This window comes from Pseudovirgaria hyperparasitica (genome assembly GCF_010093815.1).
Source record: "Pseudovirgaria hyperparasitica strain CBS 121739 unplaced genomic scaffold EJ05scaffold_1, whole genome shotgun sequence".
NCBI classification, from domain to species: domain Eukaryota; kingdom Fungi; phylum Ascomycota; class Dothideomycetes; order Acrospermales; family Acrospermaceae; genus Pseudovirgaria; species Pseudovirgaria hyperparasitica.
Genome location: NW_022985549.1, coordinates 3,205,975 through 3,230,006, shown reverse-complemented (window position 1 = coordinate 3,230,006; position 24,032 = coordinate 3,205,975). Strand labels below are relative to the sequence as shown.

Here is a 24,032-nt window from a genome sequence, read left to right as displayed (position 1 = left end):
AATCAAATTAGGCACGGAATTGGTGAGAAGACCGAAACAGCAGCCCCGCATGAATCACAAGCCACGGCGTCCATGCCGCAAATACTCCCGCAGCCTGTGGAGTATCGTGGGGGCGGAGTTTGCATTGGTTCCGTTCCTAAAGTAGAATCCGCACCATGTTCGACTTAGAATGTGCCTGTGCCGCAACCCGATTTCCGGGAGCAAGCTGCGGATATCTGTAGATCGCGCAGGTGTGGAGACGGCTCTTTCATTCTGCGCCGTAATGTATTTTAAGTGTTTCTCTCATATGAAACACTCTTTGGCATATCATACACAGCTTCTGACAATTCCATCCACGGCAAGCTGTCATGTCTGGCTCAGCCGTCCTAGCGAATCAAGGGACACTGCCTTCAGCCACATCGCCTTCGAGGTATCGATCCCGGCACCAACAGACATCTTGTTATCCTCGATGAAAGCCACTCGTGACCTACTCGAGCGGAACCCTTTCGGGGAACGGAGCATGGCCTAAAGTTTGCCGACTGTCTAGGATATATACGTCCCCATTTGACTACAATTATGCGCTCGAATGTCCATTGTGCCTTTACGACGCAGTCGATGGACAGACTGGCCAAACGAAATGTCGACCAAGGAAGATTACGTTGCTAAGCGGACTGAAGTAGTCGAGAAGCATGCCGAGATCATTGGAGATCCCAAATTGGGGGGCATCTTGATCGAACACAAGACAAGTCCCTGGAGTAGAGGTGCAATCCATCTTTACACAGTATGTCTTCTGATCTATCTCTGCTCGACAATGAATGGTAAGCGTTGCTCTTAAGTTTACTCTGTCACAACTCTGACATTCGAAGGTTATGATGGCTCACTCATGGGTTCAATCAACGCCCTTCCTAGCTACACGGCCTACTACGGTCTTCCAGCCGAAGGGAGCAGCGGTACTGGGCTCGTATTCGGCATCTTCCAGATTGGCCAGATGATAGGCGCGCTCTTCACGTGGGCAGCAGATTGGCAAGGCCGAAGATGGCCTATCTTTATAGGTTGCTTCGGTACCTGTGTAGGCGCAGTTGTGACAGCAACTGCTCCTACACTGACAACTTTCATTGGCGGACGTTTCCTCCTCTCCTTTTTTTCGACTCTGGCAGCAACCGCAGCTCCACTTTACCTCATCGAAATAGCGCCACCTCAATACCGTGGGACTGTGGCTGGCATGTACAACACCCTGTACTACCTCGGCTCTATCATCGCGACATGCGTTGTATATGGCTCTGTGCAACAGCTCTCTGACAAGGGGACGCTTCAATGGAGACTATCTCTCTGGCTACAGATGCTTTGCCCTGGACTAGTGTGTCTGGGTATATGGTTTTGCGCGGAGTCCCCACGCTGGTTGATAGGAACCGATCAGCAGGACAGAGCGCGGAAGGTTATTGCTGAGCTACATGCGAATGGCGATGAGACCCACCCCCTGGTGGAGCTGCAAATGTCAGAAATGAGTGAGGCACTACGTGCTGAAGGAATCATGACCTGGAGAACCTATTTTGATCTTCGAGTCCTTTTCAAAACCGCTGCCCGGCGGTATCGAATCCTGCTTAACATTGCTTTTGGCTGGTTTGGTCAGTTCAGCGGCAACAAGTAAGTCTGCATAGACAACCTAGATGTAGAAATCTTACTAATGGCTTGTGCACAGTGTCGCATCCTACTGTAAGTAGCAATCTCATTGCAACTTAGTCGAACTGACACCTTCAGATCTCCCATACCTGGTTGCCAATGTTGGCGTCACGGATACCAACACACAGCTGCTTCTAAATATAATCTATGCCATCGCAGGCTGGATCCCTGCGATAATTGGAGCTAGGTTACACGACGTGGTAGGCCGTCGTAAGCTTCTATTGTCAACCACTGCTGGCATGGCGGTGTGCCTGGCTGTTGCTGCAGGTACCGCTGCAGGGTATGTCAAAACAGAGAGTAAAGCAACGTCGGTGGCATCTATTGCGTTCATCTACTTATTCGGCTCTGTATTCGCATTGGGGTTCACTTCCATGCAACCCATCTACCCTGGTGAGGTCCTATCGAACGATATGAGAGCAAAGGGAATGGGAGTTTTCCAACTGACGGCTGGAACGGCTGGCTTTGTCAACACATATGCCGCTCCTGTGGCCTTGCGAAACGTAAGTTCCTTTACGACGTGATTCTTTCCGACGCCCGATCTACTGACATATCACAGATTGGATTCTGGTTCTATGTATTTTTCGTACTTTGGGACGTTTTTGAGTTCATCTTCATCTACTTCTTCTTCGTGGAGACGAAGGGACGTACCTTGGAAGAGCTTGATTATATCTTTGACGCCCCCAATCCACGCAAAGCAAGTACAAAGCGTCAAGAGGTACTCGTTACGGAATGAAATAAAGCTATCATTTTAGACGCGTCGGGCTTCGGAAGGGCTCAAGATGGACGTTCCTTATCAATGTGGTTCTGTCTATGGGAAGGATCACCGCTGCAAGTCCTGGCGACACCAGACACAAAATCTTCCATGAAAGAGCAAAACAACATCTAACGTTCGACATCCTAGGTCTGCCTCATATACAGACAATTCAAACGCTTGCGATTCTCAGTGGCATGTATACTCACTACATCCAACCTGCTCTGGCAAATTCACTCATGGGCGTGACCATCCGCATGTCATTTAACATAGGCCTCCACCGCGACTACTCCGAAGCCATCGACACAGACAACAACATCCCAATGATCGAGCTTCGTCGCTGTCTCTGGTGGTGTCTGCTGATCATAGACGCCTGGAACGCCATCTCCCTGGGCAGATCCAGCATGGGCCGTGTAGGCTGCGGCTAAACAACGAAACGACCCGAGTTCCCGGTTGTTAACACCCTCACCCACACCCCCTTTTCGCACCTGCTCACTTCAGTCTCCACAGACCGGCGACCACACCATAACCGCCATTGTAGCCCACAACATCGCATTCTGCATCACCAGCAGTCGCCTCGAAGACGAACTCGTCACGACTCTTCTGCTCGCCGCCTCGCCGCCTCGCCCTCGACACCACCCTCACATCATGGAGCACCTCCCTCTCCAGCTTCACCCCACCATCCTCCGAACCCCCCGGTCTTATTCTTTGCCTCAACCTTATGCGCTGGCACTGTCTTTTCCACACACATGCTCTTTTACTGACCGGTACTCCTGTGCCACGCCATCCGCGGGCACACGCCCACACATCTATCCTCCGACAATGACAGCGCGATCAGCATGTGTCGCGAGCTAGCCACAGACTTGATACGTGATCTAGCATCCTCCTGGAATGTACCGGCGCCAACACAGCTGGCGGGGTGGTGTACGACGTGGCAGCTGTACGAGGCGGCGCTGGTGCCGCTGGTGTCGCCGTTCTGTGCGAGCGAAGGGGAGCATGTTAGACATGAGTGCAGAGGATTGGTCGAGGACGCGATTGGAACGTTTGAGGCGTTGGGACAATGGGCGGCGACGGCGGGGGGGTCGATGGAAGTCTTAGAGGCGTTGCTGGAGGTTAGTAAGGGGATTGACGGGTAACGGGAGGAGGGGTCTGAGGGGCACTGTTTGGATGGCTTCCGAGAGGATGTTTTCATGGCTCCTAGTTTGAACGATATTACATATTACTTGGGATAGTATGTTTAGGGGTTTGGGGAGGGGGGAGGTTGGAAAGAGGATGGCTATATCGATTTTCATGGAACAATGCTTCATCCGTGTGGATGGAGATGTTGGCGTAATTACTAGCAAAATCCTACTCCCTCAATCAAAGTAGAAACCGGAATTGAACAATGCCCGGCGTGAGCTTTTCACAACAAACATAGCACATATACTTCAGAGGCTATTAAACCTGTCTTCCTTCCCCCCTTAGCTGTTCACCTATCAAATAACAGGAAATCTATAAGCTAGAAATACTAAATCATAGCGTCTTCGTTTTCACACAGAGCAAGTCCGAGAACCTGCACAGCCCTATCACCTTTCTCCCTACTCTTCTCGTCCTCGACTATCCTAGCCCTCCCACATAGTATACATCCTTCCCCCCTAGAATCAATTGCTCAAACCCACTGAGAAACATACCTCAGAGAACAACTGGTCAGTTACTTGTGGAAGCTCACAGTGACCTTGCCCTATCCGGATTTCCACCCCGTTATTTCACTCCCCTATCTGCTGACCCTATCTTAGACTCTAGTCCTGTCAAATGAATAACACATATAAGTATACGTGCAGTACCAGGACGTGGTAGATGCCGTTATCTATTTCGATTCCAAATATGTATGCCTCAATGCGCTGCTGTTTAGACCATAGATATCAAGAGACGTGGAAGAGCCAGCCTTTGAGCATCCGTGTGGCATCAGGATCAGTGGTCTCCAAAGCTCGCAATATCGTGCATATGATGTTCTCGAAGTACTAAAGCTCACCTGAGTATGTTATGTCTTTGTTATGTTGATCCAGAGCACAGATATGGTACATCTCTCCAAATCGTCATCAACTCGTATCGTATACGGATCGTAAACAGTCTCACCTCAATTACAGACCACACAACCGCATGCTGGATCCAAACTCCTAGAACCAACTGCGCAGAGACATGGCACATAAGATTTGCCAGCATAAAGAAGTTATGTAGCGAAAGCAGTTTAGATCACAAGATCCGTTCTCTCATCACGATGTTTTGAATGTTGCCTAAAGGCAGAACATCGGGACCCAAGGTTTATCGCATTATATATCAGTATGCAGCTTCGGCCTTGATTCTTCCATGGATAGGTATACGAGACGGCGATGTCCGTCATAGTGGGCACATCGATATTTCCAGGGGAGATCTAACTTACACCTGTCTCGAGGATTTATCAGCCGAGTTTGTTCATTGTTGGCCACGTGTCTGGGTGGGTTCGGGGGTAGGCAATTGCTATGAAACAATTGCATGCGACAACCTTTGCTTCTATCGTGGCGACTGGATGGAGACCTGGTGTGTGACACACTCGATGAAGTAATTGTACTTCTGGGATTGTACTTCCGAAGTATACAGCTTTTTCCGAAATGTGGTGGTGGATACTTGTAAGGAACGTCGAAGATCATCCTATGGAAATCGTTGCACATATGAGATGTGTGATGTGTTCTTGTGCTCTCCACCATCTTACGAACCATATGAATTCATGCATGTTTGGTCTTGGAAGTGATGCTCATGTCCCCGAAGACAATCTGCAGTCTTGCCACACGTAGAGAAAAGTTGGCATTTTATTGCACTGTGATGAGCTCATTGTTCAGGCACGTGGCATTGAATGTTGTTTACTTCAAGACCTCCACCTGCAACCAACAAAAATAGGCGTTGGCACAGCTACGCGGCACCTGCCAATAGGAGTTCCCAACTTCTACAACCTTTCGCACTTCTCCCCAGGGTATGTTTCTGCGTACTCGGGCTGACACTTGGCCTTACTACCGTCAAAATGACAGAGAAGTGGGCAAAGCTTGGTCCTCATCTGGACAGTGAAGAGTCTCAGATAGCCTTCCGAAAGTTTGCCCAAGCCCTGCAAGCAGATGTGAAGTCACCAATATTCTCCACTTCTACACAGCCTGGAGGACAGTCGCCTCCATCTCTTGTGAGACCGGCAGTATCCTCTGGTAGAAACTTTCACAACGTCGTCTTCCCACTTGAGCTGACATCTGACTTAGAAAACGTTCGTCCTTCGCCAGACAGCTCTCTGCAAGATCTTCACTCAGGCTCTGACGAACTGAATTCGACGACTTTCTGTCAGTCTGACCATAAGAACTCAGAGTTGCCAGCTCAAGGAGTCGCATTCACCCTGCGCTCGAGTTCTCTCGCAGCACCGACCACGGTGTCTTCGAAGGAGAATTCACCGCAAGCTTCCCAAACTGCTTCACCAAAAATTGCAGATGCCCTTCCGGGCTGCAGCGACCGCACTTCTGCCAGTGCAGGTATCCGTGAGCGTCTCGCACAGCTTAAGTTCAAAAGCAAGACATCGGCTAGACGATCGATCTCACCCTCGAAGTCGGTCCCAATACCGGCTGCCCTACCAGTCCAGACTGAGGTCATAGCCCACAAGGACCCGAAGAGCAAATTCAAATGCAATATTGAACTGTCTGTGGAAGAACAAGAGGTTGTCAAGACTATGGAGGCACAATTGCGATATGAACAGGCGAAGTACCTCAAACAGAAAATTAAGCCAAGTATTTGGTTGGAAAAGGAACGAGCCGTTCAAACTCGCCAATTCGAGAGCGTGAAAGCGAGTGTCCAGCATCAGCTTGAACAAGAAGCAGGACAGCTTCGAAAGGAACAGGAGCAATCCGGTGTAACTCGGTACCAAATTGACCTGGATAATGCTGCAGTGGATCAACAAGTTGTGCAAAATAAGCCGACGGTAGTTACCGCCGCTGATGCAGCTCGAGTCGCACAGAAGGCCGAACAGACCGCAAAGCAAGTCTCAGAGATTGGGCCAAAGGAAGAAAGGAAAAGGTTGGAGGAAGCTGCCGCAGAGGAAGAAAAGAACAGATTGGAGCTTACACCTGCAAAGGCACAAGGAGACTATATACTCAGCCTCGAGCACGAAATCAAGGTCATCGACGAGAAGCTCAAGAAAGACCAAAAGTCTCTGGAGGTCATTACAGGCTTGTTGAGCCAACACGAAGGCGAGACTCGCAAGCTATTCCAAACCACGGTCGAAAGCCTTGAGGCTAAATTGGTCCACTTTACAGCCCAACGCGAGGTGAAGATGTCTGACCTGGCAGCTGTGAAGAAGAACAATCATGTTGAAAAGCAGTCAATTGTTCGAGACGCACCAAACGGCGCTTCTGGACAGTGCGGCATGTCCCAAATGCCCCAAAAGCCCCAAGAGACAGAAATGCACCGGAATACTCCTATCATAAAACAAAAGAAGCAATCTCTTGAGCACCAACAACGGTTTCCTGCATGGCCTACGCAGCGGTTAAGGGACAATGGTAGCTACACTTTCTAATATTTCACTATGACCATAGCTGACCATCATGGTAAAGGTCCGCAAATTCGTCGCGTAAAACTCACCAACCTCTCTATCAAGTATACTCCTAACAAGGTAGTATGCCTTGTCTGGGCCGGCCGCGTCGAAAGGATTGAACATCACCTTGGGTCTAACCAGGCAATGATACAGTTCCTTTGTGCTAAGGATTGTAGAGCATATCATGAAGCCACGGCGAACGGTATTGTGGTGCCTGGAGAAGACCGAGTTGTGGACGTCGAACTTGACCAAGCACCAACTTCTACGAATGACTACACCCAACAGCTGATCAAACACGATGTGTCCGAGTTATAGGTCCCTGTGATGTCGACAAGGGCATCGGATCGCTCGAGAGACTCGCAACGGCAGACGGACGCAAGCTTGATATCGTCAAGCTGGGCAAGACGCCAAGAAGTGGAGTAAGCAATCCTGAAGCTGACATCATCGCCAGAATAAGACGTGTAATTTACAGTACTGACCTACTTACTGCAGACTGAGATGATCGAGTTCAGATTCCTACAGATCGACGATGCCTTCAAATTCAAGCGGCAGCTTACGGAAAGCCCTAACTTCGAAAGGTGCAACATCATCTTCCCAGAAGACCCTTGTGCCTTGGCCCGTGGACCCCATATGGACGACTAGACACTGTGATTCATTGCACAATGTATAAATAAGAGGATGATTGCAGTCATCGTTGTCTTTCGTGTACGTGAACAGGGGGGATAGCAAGGCATGGCAGCGTAAAAGTACTTCGTGAAAGGCTCATATGAGTACATAGCGGAAAGAACCAGGGATCTTATCCCAAAATTTGGCAATAGAGGTAGCAAACTGTAAAGTATGAATGAAATCGGCCGTGACTTGATCGATGTTGAATGTTGCCATTTACTCTAGCGACGACGTTGACATTGATACTCCCGAGGGTCCGAGGGTCCTTGGCTCCAACCAGCGAGCGCACAGACCTCAATAATAATGATACGATAATCTGTAATATAATATTGCCTATCATCTATCATGCATTCTTCCCAAGCATCATACAACATAACCTCTAACAAGGGCGTAATATCTCATGCGCCTCCATCCTCCGCCCACGCCGAACCCTAATTATATTACTTCCGCGCTCGCGGTCTAGGACCCTCAAACACTGGACAGCATCGCCCTTTTCCGAGAAGGCATGGCTTGTGGCCATCCACCTGCGCAAACCGTATACGATAGCTCAATTCCCATTCCTTCTATTGGCTCACACCTTATTTACATGCGCAAGGTACAGCTCTCAACATGCCGTCCGCCTTTCGCCGCAACAGAGGACAGTCCTACGAACTGCTCCCTCGCGCATCAATTGAGTCCGACCCTGAGCAAAATGAATTCATAGCTGCCTTTCCACACAAGTTGCAAAATACTAGACCGTCATGGTTCGCTCCCTGGGCATCACGCATAGTGTATACACTGTTCTGCGTACTGGGATTCTTAGTCTCGCCATTCGGTGTGAAGAGAAAGCTATCGCGGACCTTGTATTGTGTACTGTTTGGGACCCCGTACTTCTTTACTGCGCTTGTGCTTTTGACTGCTGTGTTTCGCCCAAGCTACACGCATCCGCCACCGCATTATACCGAGCTACGAAGAAGATGCACCGGGAGTCAGGAGCCTGGAAGAGGAAACCCTCATAATGAGAAGGTATTCATTGCCGCAAGCATATATGATCATGAAGGAGAACTGCTTGGTGGGCTATGGGGCAAAGCGATGCTAGAATTGGTGGATATTTTAGGACCACAAAATGTGTATCTGAGCATCTACGAGAACGACGCAGACCCGAATGCTTTAGATGCGCTAAGCAAATTCAAAGAAATGGTCAAATGTATGCATTTCCTTAGCCCGCCATACAGTAACAGAACACTGATCCGTATTTAGTCGACCATACCATACTCAATGAACACCTTCCCCTCGAAGACATTTCCCGCGTCACCCTCCCTAGCGGCGAATCACGTATAAAACGAATCGCATTCCTCGCCGAAGTCCGCAACCGTGCCCTTCGCCCCCTTGAGTCCATTACTACTAGATACGATAAGCTTCTTTATGTCAATGACGTCGTCTTCGACCCTGTAGATGCCGTCCAACTCCTTATGTCCACGGGGCAGAACCCTGGGACTGGCCGCACGACATACGCCGCAGCGTGCGCCGTCGACTTTATAAATGCCTTCAAATTCTACGACCGTTTCGCAACTCGCGACCTCGAGGGATACAGTATGGGCATTCCCTTCTACCCATGGTTCGCAACCGCCGGGAACTCCGTCAGCCGAAAAGACGTCCTCGCACAGAGCGATGCGGTGCGCGTGCGCGCCTGCTGGGGCGGCATGACGGCCTTCGAAGCACGCTTCTTTCAGAATGATGTCCCTGCCATCGACCCTACCTCTCCACCCACATCCTCTCTCGAATCGTCAATTGAGGCACTCCCCAATGCAGCAGATGCACAGGCCGTCGCGACAATTCCCCGCCCGGTCCGCTTCCGCTACGAGACGGACCCATACTGGGACGCGAGCGAATGCTGCCTTATCCATGCCGATGTCACATTCGCAGCACAGGGTCGAAACGCGACGCATAACTCTGCCGGTGACTTGAGTAGTGGCATCGTCATGAACCCGTACATTCGCGTCGCGTACGATTCCACCACGCTGTCCTGGCTCGGCTTCACGCGCCGCTTCGAACGGCTGTACTCTGTCGTCCACGATGTCGCGAACAGGTGGGTTGGATTTCCGTATCCGAATCCACGGAGGCTGGAGCAGCCGGGAGACAAGAGTAAGGAGTGGGTCTGGATGTATGACGATGGCGAGAAGGGTGAGATGGGCAAGGGGGAGTTCAAGGAGGTTACGAGGATGACGGAGCCTGGTCGCTTCTGTGGCGGGAGGAAGCTGTTGGTCATTAATGAAAATCCAGGCGAGGGCGAGAAGAATTGGGAAGATATACCCATCCCAGGTCGCGAGGGAGCATAATGGACGAACGGGAGTATTGGTTTTGCATAGCGTGGCGTTATAAACAGTCTTGATATTTGACCATTTGGTCTGAATATTCAAACGTAAGGTGGAAACAGTGTTGTTGTTCTTCTATGGGGTATCTCTATGTAAAATGCCATGCGAGTATAATGTCAGGCTAATCAGATTTCTTCAGCTCGTTCCACATCTGATCCAATATCTGGAACACCGCAGTTACAGCTTTCAACGCCTCTTCATTCAATCTGCCACCGAAGCGCTGCTGAGCTTTATCCGGATGCCACCGTACACGCTCTGTCTTCAGCAACGCTATCTGTGCCATCCCATGCGGTGCATGTTCCATGAATGCCTTGACATTGTCCGGTGAAACATGTTTCATCTTGCCCGACTGTACCGGCCAGGGCAGCGATACTCTCTCCTCTTGCTCCGCACCAGCGGCGCCCTTGATCTTATCCCACCCAGCCTGATACCCGGCCCAAGCATCCCTCCATTTTGCGCGGTCTTTCCGTTCTTGGCCTCTCCTCAAACTCTCGTCCACGCGCGCACTAAATGCATCGTCAGCATGGTGCGAATGTGACGCCCGCGCACGCTTCTCTTCTCCTCTCCTGGCCCTTCGTGCTTCCTCTTGTCTTGCACGCTCCTCGAGGATATGCTGGTGTGTGCGCTCGTACATACGCGCACGTACATAGCTGGCATACTCCTCGTCCGTCATCGCTTCGAGTTCCCCCTGTCCTCCTTGTGCCCCGCGAGAATCCCTGCTGTTGTGGTCTCCTTGCCCCGGGCGACCGTATACATGTATGGGCTGTCCGTAGAACGACTCCCAGTACGCCGCACCCTCGTCATCGGCCAGGGCATCGAAGAGCGATTCGCGGAACGCAGCATCTGGGGGAAGGCTATCATCGTTGCTGAGTGAGTCGGCGACATGTGCGCGGTACTCGGAGGAAGGCGAGGGTGAGTGTTTGAGATGTGAATAGGGTGACGAATCGGGGTAGTTCTTTGACTTGTGGCGGTGGTGATGGTGGTGGCGATGGCGTCGTCGAGGGCTGGGAGAGCGCTCTGATCCATGACTGGGTTCTTTATCTAATCTGTGAGAGCGTTTTCGGTGGGGATGCGCAGCGAGGTCGTTGGATGGTGAGTGAGTGCGTTTGCGAGATTTGAAGCGGAATTTGCTGGACTTAGGGCGATGTGAGGATGATTTTGGGGATTCAGCTGTTGCTATCGCCTTGCCAGATGAGTAATCGCTCATAGCTGCGACACATGCTCGTTCCAGGTGTGGGGATTTATGTGTTCCATTCAGTGTACTGTGTATTGCCGGGGGATGGTGTTCAGTCTCAGTATAGTCCATTCAGGCAGAAGTCAGGCAGTAACATTTGAGGCAGCTCCACTAGCGCGGTTGTGCGGACTCCCGAGAATCTATGGATCTACAGGTGAAGCTTCAGTGACGAAGTGTTTACACTAACAGTACTCAAACACAACAAAGATCGCGGGCCTTGTCCTTATCGCAGGGGCAAAGATGTCGAGTCTCAAATATGGCCTGAACGTGCCTAAGAAATCACAGCCTGCCGCGCCCAGAAATCCACTTTTCGGCGACGACGAAGAAGAGATTCTGCGCCCACCTACTGATTCGAGTAGATTGAAGAAGCCGATATCACAGTTTGGCAACCTCGCCGGCAAACCGAAGTCTTCAAAATCAGGGCCCAAAGTAGAAGAGCTCGATCCTACCATCTACGACTACGATGCTGCATACGATGCTATGCACGCCAAGTCTGCCGCTAAGATTGCTGCTGAGAAAGAAGACGCGGCGCTCCGCAAACCACGTTACATGACAGGTCTTATTGCGGCTGCGGAAGTGCGTGAGCGGGATCAATTGCGTGCCAAGGATAAATTGCTGCAGAAGGAGCGGGAGGCAGAAGGCGATGATTTCGCGGACAAGGAAAAGTTCGTTACAGGCGCGTATAAGGAACAACAGGCGCAGATGCGCAAGGCAGAAGAAGAGGAGAAGATAAAGGAAGAGGCTGAGGCGAAGAAACAGCAGGGTAAGGGGATGTCGGGTTTCTATCGATCAATCATGGAGCAGGATGAGAAGCGGCATCAAGAGACTATGGCCGCGGCAGAGAAGGCGCAAAGGGATGGAATCACGATCGACGAGGGTCCGAAAGAGAAGACAGAGACAGAGCTTGCGAAAGAGCTCAATGAAAAGGGTGCTAGGGTGGTTCTAAATGAGGATGGACAGCTGGTGGATAAGCGTCAGTTACTCTCTGCAGGACTCAATATCACTGCTCGGCCTACATCAACGGCGAAGGCCTCGGCTTCGACTCAGACCACCAAGACTCCTCTGTATCAAGGACGCATATCCCAACAGAAGGCTGTCCGTGAGCGTCAGTCCAAGATGATAGAGGAGCAGCTCGAACAAGCCACGAAACGTGCGGCCGATGACGAGGCCGAAGAACAGCGAAAGCGAGAACATGCCGCGAAGAGCCGTAAGACAAAGGAAGATATCAACGCGGTTAGAGAGAGGTTTTTACAGCGGAAGAAAGAAATGACTGCGGCTAGAAAAGAAGCTTGATATCTTATACCACGCAGAACAGCTCTATTTCTGCTCAATCTCCGGAGCTTTATTCCCCAATTCCCTGGGAGCTTCGCCTCTTTCTGCCATATCATTCAGCACCTTCTCTGCCGTCTTCATGGCATCCACACCAGCCGGCATACCACAGTACACCGTAGCATGAAGGATGGCCTCTCGTATCTCCAGCTCGCTCAACCCATTGTTCCGTGCACCATGGTTATGCACTGCGAGCTCAGGTGCTCGATTCAGAGCCATGAGCATACCGATGTTGATCAGACTACGCTGTTTCTTGCTCAGCCCAGGACGCGTCCAGGCATAGCCCCAGCACCATTCTGTTACCAGCTCCTGGCCTGCACACGAGAATTTAGAGGAGCCGCCCTCGAGGGCTTTGTTCACGTATTCGTCACCAGCGACGCTGCGACGCATGGCCAGGCCAGGAAGAGCTGTTTGTGGAGGGCATCAAGGGAGGGGTCGGTACACATTTTGACAACGGCAGCCTGTATTCTGATACTCTCGCATAACTATCAGTATATGTCATTTGAGAGGGCTGTTTGAGTCTTATAGCGTAAACGTACAGTGTATGTCGAAAAGTTTTTCAAGGGGTAGAGGAGACTCGACAGCTGAGCATGGATAGCTACTCAGATCGATATCTGGACCTACAACTTCCATTGACAGCTCTTTAACGTCATCGCGGGATCGTCATCGGATCAGCCGCTCACCCACGCAACAACCGTGACGTTGCCGAACCTCATCACATCTTCTAATGTTAATGTCTAATGCTCTGGCTGTGACAACCACACATAACGTAAAAAGAAGATACGCCGTACTGCGCCTCTGTCAAGCATCCCGGCACATGGCACGATACACGATACCATCTTTAGCAGTCCCATGGCATCCTTGCTAGTGTCCCTTTCGGCAGCCCTACGTGTATATATATATACCGTATGGCCTTCCGGGCGGCGCAACCCGATTCGAGTATTTATAGCTCGTACACTTACTTTTGCATCCCGATTGATCTCTATATAGAAGTCTGGTAATTACCCCTAGAGATATTATCAAACTGATCTGTCATACCATTACGATGGCATTCGATTATAGATCCGTTGGCTTCATCGGCCTAGGTGCAATGGGCAAACCAATGGCCGGGCATCTCGCAGAGGTATTACCCAAGGAATGCACGATATGGGTGTATGATATCCTCGAATATTCATTGCATGAGTTCTGTAGCAAATATGCCGAGCGCTCAAAGAAGGCAGCAAGTGCAAAGGAGGTAGCGGAGAACTGCGTAAGTGATCTTTCCCTGAGGGACGACGTAGAAACTCAACTCAACTGTACCTTCAGCCTTCTCCACACTCACAACTCCCAGGAAATAATCCTCACCATGCTCCCAGAAAGTGCACACGTAAGAGATGCCTACCTCGACCCTCGAACCGGCATATGCGCCTCCCCCAGCAGTCTAGCGAACAAACTCATCATCGACCACTCTACCATCGACACCGCCACATCCTCCCTAATCGCCTTCCACATCACCTCCATCTCTCCAAGCACCTCCTTCTACGATGCCCCCGTGTCCGGCGGCGTCAACGGCGCTATTTCCGGTACTCTCGCCATCTTCCTTGGCTGTGCCCCTACAGACCCCCAGCTCCCCCGCCTCATGTCTCTGTTGTCCACATTCGCCGCACAAATCATCCCCTGCGGAGCGCCCACCTACGGCCTCGCCGCAAAACTCAGCAACAACTACCTCTCTGGTATCATTGCCATCGCCGCCAGCGAGGCCTTCACGATGGGCATGAAAGCAGGCCTCGACCCTCGTGTCCTAGCACGCGTGTACGCTGCTAGCACTGCGCAGAATGCCGTCGTCGATCGCTTCTGCCCTGTGCCTGGTGTCTGGCATGAAGCACCCAGTTCGCGCGGATATCGTGATGGGTTTGGCGTCGAGCTGATGAGGAAGGATTTTGCGCTCGCGGGTGAGATGGCGCAGAGGGTGGGCGCGCAGAATGTGTTGGGTGAGGTGGGTAGGGCGATCTATGAGGAGGCAGAGAGAGATGAGGCGTGTAGCGGGTTGGACTCGAGGGTTGTGCTTAGGTTACTTGGTGGGGATGAGCGGTGGATGAACAGGCCGGGCGATTGGGAGGAGAGGGGGTGAATATGGCGGAGTGTTTCTAGCGCGTGGCGATACACCATTTTGTGGACTCACTTATGCGTAATTGTTGGTACGATGACACTCTAGTGTGATCGCACAATACGAAGACTATTTATGCTTCCAACTTTTGGAGATCACACAGGGGCTTGTGGCTTATAAAAACTCAGTATGAGTCTCTCTCATGGTATGAAACAATCAAATCCTCACACTCTGCGTGACAATTGATATTCAGAGCCTCGCCTTCTCTCTCACCTGTCTTTGCACATCCCATTCCACCAATCACAACTCGACAGACTTATGAGGATTAGGTTCCACTTGATCAAGCATCCACACCTTTCAGCCTCTATGTACGTTCAGACAAGGCATTTCGTAAGTCTAGATAGCACGATAAGATGATTCTTAAGTCCAGGATCGGTCTGTCAATAATACTTCAAAGCAGCCGACATTCCATAATGTAACAATGTCTGAGGTATCAATCAAGCGACCACGAAGGTGAAGTATAGAGGGAGATAAGATTTGCGTTGGCTGTAGTGCTGAGCGATGTTGTCATCCGAAGAATTTTACTTAGAATGGGCATGTGCCATACATAATGAGATGCAGGTTGAAGCGGTTGAATAGAAGGTAGAAGAACGGAGGGAAGACGTTAACTACCTATAACTGTAGCAACTCGATGACTTAGCCACAGGTTCCACGCCGTATCATTTAGTTATCACAATATAGTTGCAAAGAATGCTTCGCTTATACGCTTGATACGAACATCATCTTAGAAAATGCTAATCCCCAGCATAACTGCAAGAACCAGACCCAACAAACTCCTCGGCGCCCCCATAACGCTACCAGCACCAGTATCACCCGGCTGACCATCACTACCATCCGCATTATAGTTATCGCCACCACTCAGACTGCTCGGATGATTCGTACTATCCGCAACACAAGCCTCCCCGGACCACATCGCACCCGCCGTCCTCCGCCAAACCTCCATCGGATCACTCGCCATATCCCTAGTATAATACAACCGGCAATCTGCAGCCTCATAGACAAACTGCAACGGAACCATCTCCTCGTCCCCAGGCTGAATATTATCCTCGCAATTCATCTGTGCCCTAACCTGACGCCTGACCAGCGTCTCGCCAATCGTGCCGCTCGCAAGCCCGCCCAGGACCGTTTGTCCGAGCTCCTGCGCCTTGTCGGGGTCGATGGGCTCGAGCGCTGTGATTGTGCCGTTGGCAAAGGATTGGATTGTGGGTGCTTGAAAGGTGAAGCCGCCCTTTGTGCCTGCCACGGCTTGCATGGGCCCGGATTGTGGGCGGCCGCCGACGACGACGGACCGCACGCGGCCAGCGTTTTTCATGTATTCGGAGAAGGCGGCGCAGGTCGAGTGGCAGACTCCGTCGTGCAGCATGATGATGTCGCTGGCGTTGTAAAGCGGTACTGCGGCGTTGGCGTTGGCACCGTAGCCGATGATGGAGAAGTTTGCGGCACCGTAGGAGAGCGGGTTGGAGAGCTGTAAATTATGAGCATCATGCTGCCTATACTGTGTTTGTGGAAAGGGTGTGGCTTACATCTCGCCGGATTAGGTTTGTGAAATTATCCCCGTGGATCTCTGTTGGTCCATAGAGTTCCTCTGCGGAGGTGTAGTGAGAACCGTCAGGCTTCAGGTTTGCTTGCCAGTTCCAGTCTCGTACATCATATAAAATTCCCGCATTTTGTTGCGTCGATTCGTTTTCAAGGATAACTTTGACTCCCTCACCTATCAGTAGATACGCATCATTGGCACGGAAGCGGGTGACGTCGGCAGGCTCAGTCGTGGGGAAGAATGCCCGGAAGGCATCCCATGCAAGAACACCATCACCACCGCCATTGCCGCGAAGATCAACAATCATTTTTGTCCTTCCATCTGAATAGGCGGTTTGAAGAAAGCTGAGAAACTCCTGTTGGAAGGCGGAGGGGAACTCTTCGTGGGACAGGGAGACCGAATCCGGTATGCCGAAAGATTGAATTGAGATGACGGCAACATCTGGGTTGCTGTCGAGATAGAATCCATCAAGAGACGCCAGCTCAGAGGTGAATTCAGAGGTAATAGATGACTGGCGCTTGGGCATTACTGTGTTGTGCTTCGGTGCTTTGAGATGTATGATAGGCTTCTGGGCACTGCGTTTTTCCTCAAGAGAAGTAGTACTGAGAACACAACAGGCGTCGAAAAGTGATTGTCCATCAGTGACACTATCCCATTGAATCTGAGGAGCACGGGACCCGGAAGCAGGAGACGCAATGTTCGCATAGCTACCTTCAGACCCGTCTGCAAAGGTCACATTTGTCCATGGTCCAACGTATTGACTAGGGAATCGGAAGCCTCCGGGTGAGCTGCTCTTGAGAGCACCAGAAGGAAACATCGTGTTATATCGTGCATCAGCATCCATCTCAGCAGTCCACTGGGCCCCATCATTCAGGAAGTCGGCTACTTCTTGGCCGTTGATATGTGTGATCTCTGGCTCAATCAAGGAGCCCGAATCGGTGGCGATGGCGTAAATCAAGGGTGTATCCTCATTTCCCTGTGACAAGGATTGAATACCGAACGACCGGCGCCAGGTAAACACGTTCAAGATATCTGCGTCATAGTTGAAGTGCCCGTCGTGTGTAGAGGCTACCATGCGCCATATGTCGTTTTGTACGTCGTATTCATTACCGTACTCGCTACCTTGGAGCTTTTGCTTGATGCTGTCCAGGCTTCCCATCACATCTACCGCAGGGTTGTCATAGCCTGCCGGGGGATCTTTGAGGTAAGACAACGTTGATTGCCACTCGACAAAAATTTTGTACTCATCTATGAGCTGGATATCGGTATCCGTATCCACTGGAACTGATTGAAGACATGCGTATGCGATCTCAGCTGGAATGTCCCCTGAAGGGCTGCCGGAGGAGACTTCGATGTAACTTGCGGCTTCAGCACATGGCTCGCTGGACTGCTGTCGTTTATCAAGGCGAGTAGTTTGGGATGCCTGGACTGCTGCTGCAGTGAATACCAAGAGCTGGACATACATCCTGAATGCTCAGATGAATCAGAAATGCGGTGCTGAGGACGAGCTCATATAACATTATGAAAGCGCCCTTTTTAGGCAAGAAGAGATTAACCACGATCATAATCGCCCCCGCAGCCGAATGTTAAACTGGATGCGCTATGTTTACATTGGTCCATACGAACGATATCCTAGATTTGACCAGCACTTGGAACAGAGAAGACAGCCCCCACCACAGAGGCGTCCGGCGGAGTATCTTGGCATGGCGTGCGGCTGAGAAAAAGGATCAGCTCCTGGTGTACATATTTAATGCATGTAACATTATCAATGTAGCCCGTGATAACGCATGTGTTGAATAGTCTTTAACAGTACCGCGTCATACATTATGCGCTTCGTAATGAATGATAATTACGCCGTGATCGAGTATTTAATTCTAGATTCAGATTTTATTAGTGGACGACTGCATAGGTTAATGAATCGATTATGCACCTAACGCTAGGTTTTCATCAGTGACACTCAGCCACATACAATCGAGACCGTTGAAAGGAGGGTGCCAAGACGTAGAAGCCCCTTGAAAGCTTCGAGGCTGCGCCCCTTGACTGTGCCGCCTCTTCAAGTCAGTTCGATACATGAGACACATACTATGCATCAATACTATACCTATTTCCATCGATAGCGTCTGGAGTCGAACGTTTTCAACGTGCTTCAACGCAGAATTGGGGTCCATTGCCTTATACGGAGTCGTTCGTGTAGTGAGAGCATACAGCCGAGGTAAGTCTGGACAATTCTGTGCTTTCACATGAGGCGTGCACCGTACGGGATGTTTTAACTTTCAAACTGTTGGTCTTCTATCCATATGCTCTTTTTAGAACTGCTTCTCGGACATTGTTGCTTGGCCCAAAGCAGATCGTTCGGCACTGCAGCCATCGCCGGGCGTTAGTAATCCGTTCTTGCCAAGCGAAAAGTCCTCATTGACCGAACAGTTCTCCGCTGTCATCGCAGTTTTTGTGTTAATGGAAAGTCTGATGGATACTTCGAACATGAAAAGCTTGATTCATTAGGTGCCTAAGGCAAATATCTCTTAAAGACGCTAGTCTCAAGAATGACATCAATAAAGACCTCTACTGCGCTCAAGAGCGTCCGTGCTATACATAAAGTAGCAGGATGCTATGACTTTCTCTACAATGAGCTATACTCCGTCATGCTCTCTTGGTTACTTGCACACTACTATTAGAGTGTTCGAACAATTGTGGCACTGTACTGACTAGTCTAGATCCAAGCATAGTGGTCAGGCTGCATTAGCTATTGGACACCGGAATTGATGCATCTCACCGATGGTTGCCTCACGAGCTGAGCTCCACTCTCCATCGGAGCGGATCTCAGTTTGGCTGGATAGCTAGGTTCTTTTCGTGTCCAGGATGGTCTGGACTACATCAAATGCCACCTCCCAGGCCTTAACGTTCCCCAGAGCGAGTCAACGTTGATGATATCCTCGTATTCAGCAGCTGAGGTATAACACGTTATTTGCTGTGGCTTTGCTAATTCAAATGCAGTCTCTCGCTATGTGGAGTCAAGCCGCATAATGATGTTGTAACCTACACGTGAGGTCAGGAATCAGGATGTAGTAAGGATTAATAGAACCGCTACCACTCTCTCTTACTTTACGATGATTGATGCGAGGACTTCTAAAAATAACATCAATACACCTCCACTCTAAGAGATGATTACCAGGTTAGACACCAGAATTGTCCTACGGCTCATTTATCATCTACAGAGGAGTATAAAAGCTCTTCAATGATTTCCGTTATCCTGTCGAACAGAGTACTTCTATTTCGTCCGCAAGGTCATACACATCAATTTTTTGTTGGGCAGTGACATAGAAGGATGTTTAAATCACCATTCAAGGAGTACTTCTGGTAGCGGTCATGCAAATATAACATGGTTGCAAGTAACGGGGGTTCCGATGCTTCATAGTGAAACAGCGATTTAGCTGTATTCAATTCTCGTTCTCAAGCTTCCTATAACCAGTTTAACATTTCACTCAACAATAGTGTAGGCTCTATCGGGCTTCTAAAGCTCAATGATCCAAGTAAATCACGATAGTAATCATGTCTCCTTCTTTCCGAATTTGGCCAGATCTCTACTTTGGCAACGCTTTTCGATCTGATACCGAGATTATTGGCTATGCTGGCAACTTCATATCTTTTATATTCATTTCATATACCCCTGTAAAGTTAGCCCCGGTGTATCAAAATTATGCTGACTCTACGCAATATGATATCGGTCTCTCATGGGTCAGGTACGATATAGGTATGTATCTATGGCTCATGATGGTCAAGCATTGTGCTGACACGCATGTGAGCATGCTACGCACATACCAGTCAAAATACTCTCTCACTGTTGCCTGACAAAGAACGAATATCTCAGCGATGTTGAGGCGGCGTCTAGCTGGAATGGGAAATGATTCGCGCCAAATACGAAGTCGCGACCACTTCGATGTCCACTTAATGCTCTTCAAATCGTCGGTGGTCTCAAACAATACATAGGGTGCACTGATTATCCATGCCGCTTGAAACACTCCATTGAGATCTTTCTCGAGCAGAAAGACCCTGAACCTATGTCTTCATCTTCCACACCCATACCACATCGACGACGTGTGCGAAAGAGCGGGCCAAAATCACGTCTCGGCTGTGTCAACTGCAAGAACAGGAAGATTAAGTGTCAAGAAAACCGACCATCATGCGATAATTGCCAAAGAGGCCATTTGTCTTGTGTGTATCCCAACTTAGTCTTCGCGTCCTTTGTGCCTGGGTGCAATGCCCCACAACGCGTCAGGATGCCCGCCAGTTTGCCGCAAATTGCAACTAAGTCTTCCGATGAAGCAAGACTGTTCCATCATTACATGAGCAAGGCCCATCCCCATCTTCCTGTAGGGGCACGTTTGGTCGGACTTTGGACTATCAAGATCCCGGCTTTGGCAACGAAGGTAAGTAGTGTTGCGACGATCTGTGTGTCTATATATCTGCTGAGTAGGCCCAGTATGACTACCTCCAGAGCGCATTGCTCGCTCTTTCTGCCTCACATCTATCGGCGGTATCTGGCCACCAGCTCGAAAGCCAGGCATTAACCCATCGTATAGCAGCGATCCGATCGTTTAATCAAGCCATATCCAAGCCAGCATCCAGTATACCGGAACTGGATTCACGTGTCGCAACGTTAGTAGCCTTAATGTTCCAAGCAAGGTTCATGGAGGAGGGCCTGCTCGAGTTCCTTATGATGGTCAGGGGTTGCTATCTGGCTTCAGGCGACTACCAAACTAAGCCAGAGAGTGCATTCCATGACTTACGGGCAGAAGGGCATTTGAAGGCTTTAGGCGATCGTCTTGAGCGCGTAAAGAGCGTCGAAATCAATCAGCATGAGCTTCAATTAGCGCAGGAGTCGCTTGAGGAAGTCGCACCACTGGTTACAGACGATATCAATACACCATTCTACGAGGCTCTGTATGCAACTCTGGTAGCCGCAAGAGACGCACCTCTCAAAGGTAAATACTCGCATTGCATCTACCGATGATGAGGCTGACGTACATTACAGCGTACGAAGAGTATGGGGTAGCATACAACTACGTTGCGTTCCTACCCAACAGAGACTTTCTCGCTTTTATATGCCCGGAAAACAATGTGGCGCAGGTTCTTCTTGCTTATTTCTTTGCGATGAATCCTATGAACGCATTACTCGAGCCTGTGGCGAGGTATGAGACCGATGGACTGCCGAATATTCTTGAGATGGACTGTGTGGGACAGTGGGTGCTCAGGATTTTCAACAACGTTGCCCCTGAGTATCGGACTTATCTCCGATGGCCCCTTCGAGCTTTTGGTTACGTAGAGAAAGTCCAAACACTTACAATACACTCTCGATGACCCCTGATCTTCCATCAATCTGAATCCTCCAATACAGCGACAGGCACTGCTGATCGAAAATACGTTCAAACAGACCTCTGTTTCGCTTCCAGACATTCTTGAGTTACCTTCACCATGAAAATGCAGCCGACATGCCAAAGAGGCAGGCTGATGTGTCATTGAGAACCAGCAGTCGACATCGTCCTTACTCGCGTGTTGTGAAGGTATCAATCATAAGAACGAAAAGCGTCTACAACGGAACAATCCAGGTGAGACGCCATCATTCTACTACCACCATCTCGATACATATCGTATACGCTCTGCTCTCTGGGCTATGGACTAAGTCTCTTCTCAAGGCCATTCAACATGTTAGAGTATCGGTACCTAAGGATTTCATAAGCGGGACATCGACATGTAAGGAGGACATTGCCATGCGTCTCACGTATAATTCGCTTACTGTCCTAGAAACAGCGTCGATTGCAATACTGCCTAGCTCACAAGGTAGAATTTTACACCCTCTTTGAGCCATGATGTACACTCCAATGTTCTGTCTTACTCTGTCGAATAATAAGGCCAGAGATCCCTTATGATCCGAGATACATGACAGATATGAGAAGCATGGCTCAGTTGCGACTACCTTGCCTCTGCCTCGACCAACCTTCATTTCTGCAACGACAAGCTGTAAATATAAGCGTTCCAAGTGAATGAACTGGTTCACTGACAGGAATGAGTAACCACAAACCTCAGACTCCGGTATACAATGAATGAACATCTGGGGGCCATGCTTGGTAGTGGCAAGACTGTGACGACCGTCCTCGTATGAAAAAAGGTGAGCATATCGACAGGGCATACCCAGATGTTGCTTCCCTATCTCTCTCTGTTTCGCACCAATGTAGTGCTTCTCGTGGCGCGGTTACAAGAGCTGGCGACCCTTGCAGCTCTAGGCTCTGAAGCGCTTGCATGAAGCTAAGCTCGCGACAGATATTTCCAGCAGTATTCTCCAGGGCCATATCCCTGTGTCCACATGAGCTGCTCAAAACTATCTCCTCGGGCCTTCAACATCTCTATAATGATAATACTCTTTGCGGTCAGGACGTAATTGGACGAACTCGGACAAATCTGTCGGAATGCGTCAGCAAGCCTTCCGTCTTCAGAGACCTGCATATCAGGAGCCATCGCCGTCGCATAATTGGTACTGAGTCGTGCAGGCTCACTCGAAATGGTACGAGCTCGAGCAATGCGAGTTTTGATTAGAGGGCTGAAGTGGGCTGTGCCCATGAGCAATTTGACCAAAGTCAACTCTGTGCCCATGCAAAAGGTACTCAAGAGGATGAAATCTGCTGCCGCAGCTATACCAAGGATACGGCCATTGGTGTGTTTGTGCTGGGCAGGAGCCTAAGCGCTCAAGCCGGCGAAGCTGGTTGGTAGACGCCAGGGAGGTGCCGCAATACTTTACTCGCGGATACTGATATGCGCTGTTCTGAAATAATTCAAGAGATGGTATATAAAATCTGATTTGCACCGGTAAGACCGCCACCGTAGCAAAAGAAAGGCCCAGGAGTCAAGTCCCTTCTGTAGCTTGTCACGACAGGAAAGGCCTGGCTGCACGATCACTGTCTCATGCCATAACACAACTTCAGTGACTCATCTAATGCTGGCTTGTATAGCTAATCCCTAGAGTTCGACCTTTGAGTAGGCAATCGAAAGTAGTCCAGTCAAGGAAGCACAATTTAGACCTCGCGAACGTTCACTACTTGTAGCAGGCCTGACAAACCAATCGATACTAGACAAGTGGAATACGCTACGGTAACCACTTGTTTGGTATCCTATTCATTACTCATGCATTGTACTCCGTGAGTAACATATCCAAGTTTGAACCTTGAAGCAACAGGAGCCTACATACATGCCTTGTGTCCAGGTGATGACTGGCCTCTGGAAAGACCTCAATTGTTGACCAAGGCAGTCATGGAAATGCTTGACAGGAGCCATCGACCCGCGTGATCACCTTAAGTCTGATGAGAAGTCAGACGACATATTTGCCTTGTTTGTTCTTTCTGCACGCAGGCGTTGGCGCTCGTCTTTAACGTTCGGTAACAGGACTCCTGCGGGACAGCCACCAACAGGTCACCATCGGTAACTGAGAGTGCTCTGACGAACAGTTGAGGGTTACTCAACATGTTACACTAATACAAGAAACGAGTCACCGCCATAGTCCTCGCCTCCTATCCCCCCTTCGTCGCGGACTCCACCTCCTGATACCCCTTGAGTCAATGACCACAAGAAGTCGCCCGAGCACCGCAAATAATCTCCAAAGCAAGGCAAACACAACATAGCAACACAATCTCCCTTCCACAACCGCCACTAATCTTACAGACATCCTCTCCATAACACTATGCAGTCGGTTCTTATTTGCTATCGCACAGAAACCGCCTCATTGCCT

At 50.0% G+C, this 24,032-nt stretch overlaps 10 protein-coding genes across 10 annotated transcripts; 6 read left to right on the top strand and 4 right to left on the bottom strand.

Moving 5' to 3' along the window:
• Positions 1-616: 616 nt before the first annotated feature.
• On the top strand, positions 617-2,392 carry EJ05DRAFT_433746 (general substrate transporter; the record flags this gene model as incomplete). The annotated part of the gene is made up of 5 exons (XM_033741619.1): positions 617-797; positions 846-1,623; positions 1,679-1,692; positions 1,738-2,159; positions 2,216-2,392. The coding sequence occupies 5 exons, from the start codon at positions 617-619 to the stop codon at positions 2,390-2,392; spliced, it is 1,572 nt and encodes a 523-aa protein (XP_033605986.1).
• A 510-nt stretch (positions 2,393-2,902) lies between these two features.
• Positions 2,903-3,602, bottom strand: EJ05DRAFT_496351 (uncharacterized protein; the record flags this gene model as incomplete). The annotated part of the gene is made up of 2 exons (XM_033746377.1): positions 2,903-3,219; positions 3,281-3,602. 2 exons carry the CDS (start codon positions 3,600-3,602, stop codon positions 2,903-2,905), a joined length of 639 nt encoding a protein of 212 aa, XP_033605985.1.
• Positions 3,603-5,962: 2,360 nt separating this feature from the next.
• EJ05DRAFT_42445 (uncharacterized protein) lies at positions 5,963-7,486 on the top strand. The gene is made up of 2 exons (XM_033741489.1): positions 5,963-6,954; positions 7,009-7,486. Exons 1-2 carry the CDS (start codon positions 6,129-6,131, stop codon positions 7,302-7,304), a joined length of 1,122 nt encoding a protein of 373 aa, XP_033605984.1. The 5' UTR covers positions 5,963-6,128; the 3' UTR covers positions 7,305-7,486.
• A 778-nt stretch (positions 7,487-8,264) lies between these two features.
• On the top strand, positions 8,265-9,973 carry EJ05DRAFT_482324 (uncharacterized protein; the record flags this gene model as incomplete). Its single annotated transcript, XM_033745159.1, has 2 exons — positions 8,265-8,841; positions 8,895-9,973. The coding sequence occupies 2 exons, from the start codon at positions 8,265-8,267 to the stop codon at positions 9,971-9,973; spliced, it is 1,656 nt and encodes a 551-aa protein (XP_033605983.1).
• A 90-nt stretch (positions 9,974-10,063) lies between these two features.
• Positions 10,064-11,262, bottom strand: EJ05DRAFT_534857 (uncharacterized protein). The gene has a single exon (XM_033749216.1). It carries the CDS (start codon positions 11,214-11,216, stop codon positions 10,131-10,133), a length of 1,086 nt encoding a protein of 361 aa, XP_033605982.1. The 5' UTR covers positions 11,217-11,262; the 3' UTR covers positions 10,064-10,130.
• A 113-nt stretch (positions 11,263-11,375) lies between these two features.
• Positions 11,376-12,738, top strand: EJ05DRAFT_42327 (uncharacterized protein). The gene has a single exon (XM_033741484.1). It carries the CDS (start codon positions 11,484-11,486, stop codon positions 12,534-12,536), a length of 1,053 nt encoding a protein of 350 aa, XP_033605981.1. The 5' UTR covers positions 11,376-11,483; the 3' UTR covers positions 12,537-12,738.
• EJ05DRAFT_42342 (CMD-domain-containing protein) lies at positions 12,463-13,412 on the bottom strand. Its single transcript, XM_033741486.1, has one exon. The coding sequence runs from the start codon at positions 12,960-12,962 to the stop codon at positions 12,561-12,563; it is 402 nt and encodes a 133-aa protein (XP_033605980.1). The 5' UTR covers positions 12,963-13,412; the 3' UTR covers positions 12,463-12,560.
• A 205-nt stretch (positions 13,413-13,617) lies between these two features.
• On the top strand, positions 13,618-14,682 carry EJ05DRAFT_433634 (3-hydroxyisobutyrate dehydrogenase-like protein; the record flags this gene model as incomplete). The annotated part of the gene is made up of 2 exons (XM_033741616.1): positions 13,618-13,821; positions 13,903-14,682. 2 exons carry the CDS (start codon positions 13,618-13,620, stop codon positions 14,680-14,682), a joined length of 984 nt encoding a protein of 327 aa, XP_033605979.1.
• Positions 14,683-15,316: 634 nt separating this feature from the next.
• On the bottom strand, positions 15,317-18,029 carry EJ05DRAFT_472424 (uncharacterized protein). Its single transcript, XM_033743182.1, has 2 exons — positions 16,242-18,029; positions 15,317-16,183 (listed from the first exon to the last, which is right to left on the bottom strand). The coding sequence occupies exons 1-2, from the start codon at positions 17,718-17,720 to the stop codon at positions 15,443-15,445; spliced, it is 2,220 nt and encodes a 739-aa protein (XP_033605978.1). The 5' UTR covers positions 17,721-18,029; the 3' UTR covers positions 15,317-15,442.
• A 2,196-nt stretch (positions 18,030-20,225) lies between these two features.
• EJ05DRAFT_507106 (uncharacterized protein) lies at positions 20,226-21,805 on the top strand. The gene is made up of 3 exons (XM_033747883.1): positions 20,226-20,682; positions 20,736-21,237; positions 21,288-21,805. Exons 1-3 carry the CDS (start codon positions 20,314-20,316, stop codon positions 21,611-21,613), a joined length of 1,197 nt encoding a protein of 398 aa, XP_033605977.1. The 5' UTR covers positions 20,226-20,313; the 3' UTR covers positions 21,614-21,805.
• Positions 21,806-24,032: the final 2,227 nt, after the last annotated feature.

Excerpts from the sequence above, each read along its gene's own strand:
- EJ05DRAFT_42445 (XM_033741489.1), top strand. The coding sequence starts at position 6,129 with ATGGAGGCACAATTGCGATATGAACAGGCGAAGTACCTCAAACAGAAA. Across the intron at positions 6,955-7,008 it reads GCAGCGGTTAAGGGACAATG|GTCCGCAAATTCGTCGCGTA; the intron begins GTAGCTACACTT and ends ATCATGGTAAAG.
- EJ05DRAFT_534857 (XM_033749216.1), bottom strand. The coding sequence starts at position 11,216 with ATGAGCGATTACTCATCTGGCAAGGCGATAGCAACAGCTGAATCCCCA.
- EJ05DRAFT_42327 (XM_033741484.1), top strand. The coding sequence starts at position 11,484 with ATGTCGAGTCTCAAATATGGCCTGAACGTGCCTAAGAAATCACAGCCT.
- EJ05DRAFT_42342 (XM_033741486.1), bottom strand. The coding sequence starts at position 12,962 with ATGCGTCGCAGCGTCGCTGGTGACGAATACGTGAACAAAGCCCTCGAG.
- EJ05DRAFT_472424 (XM_033743182.1), bottom strand. The coding sequence starts at position 17,720 with ATGTATGTCCAGCTCTTGGTATTCACTGCAGCAGCAGTCCAGGCATCC. Across the intron at positions 16,184-16,241 it reads CAAACCTAATCCGGCGAGAT|CTCTCCAACCCGCTCTCCTA; the intron begins GTAAGCCACACC and ends CATAATTTACAG.
- EJ05DRAFT_507106 (XM_033747883.1), top strand. The coding sequence starts at position 20,314 with ATGTCTTCATCTTCCACACCCATACCACATCGACGACGTGTGCGAAAG. Across the intron at positions 20,683-20,735 it reads TCCCGGCTTTGGCAACGAAG|TATGACTACCTCCAGAGCGC; the intron begins GTAAGTAGTGTT and ends GAGTAGGCCCAG. Across the intron at positions 21,238-21,287 it reads AAGAGACGCACCTCTCAAAG|CGTACGAAGAGTATGGGGTA; the intron begins GTAAATACTCGC and ends CGTACATTACAG.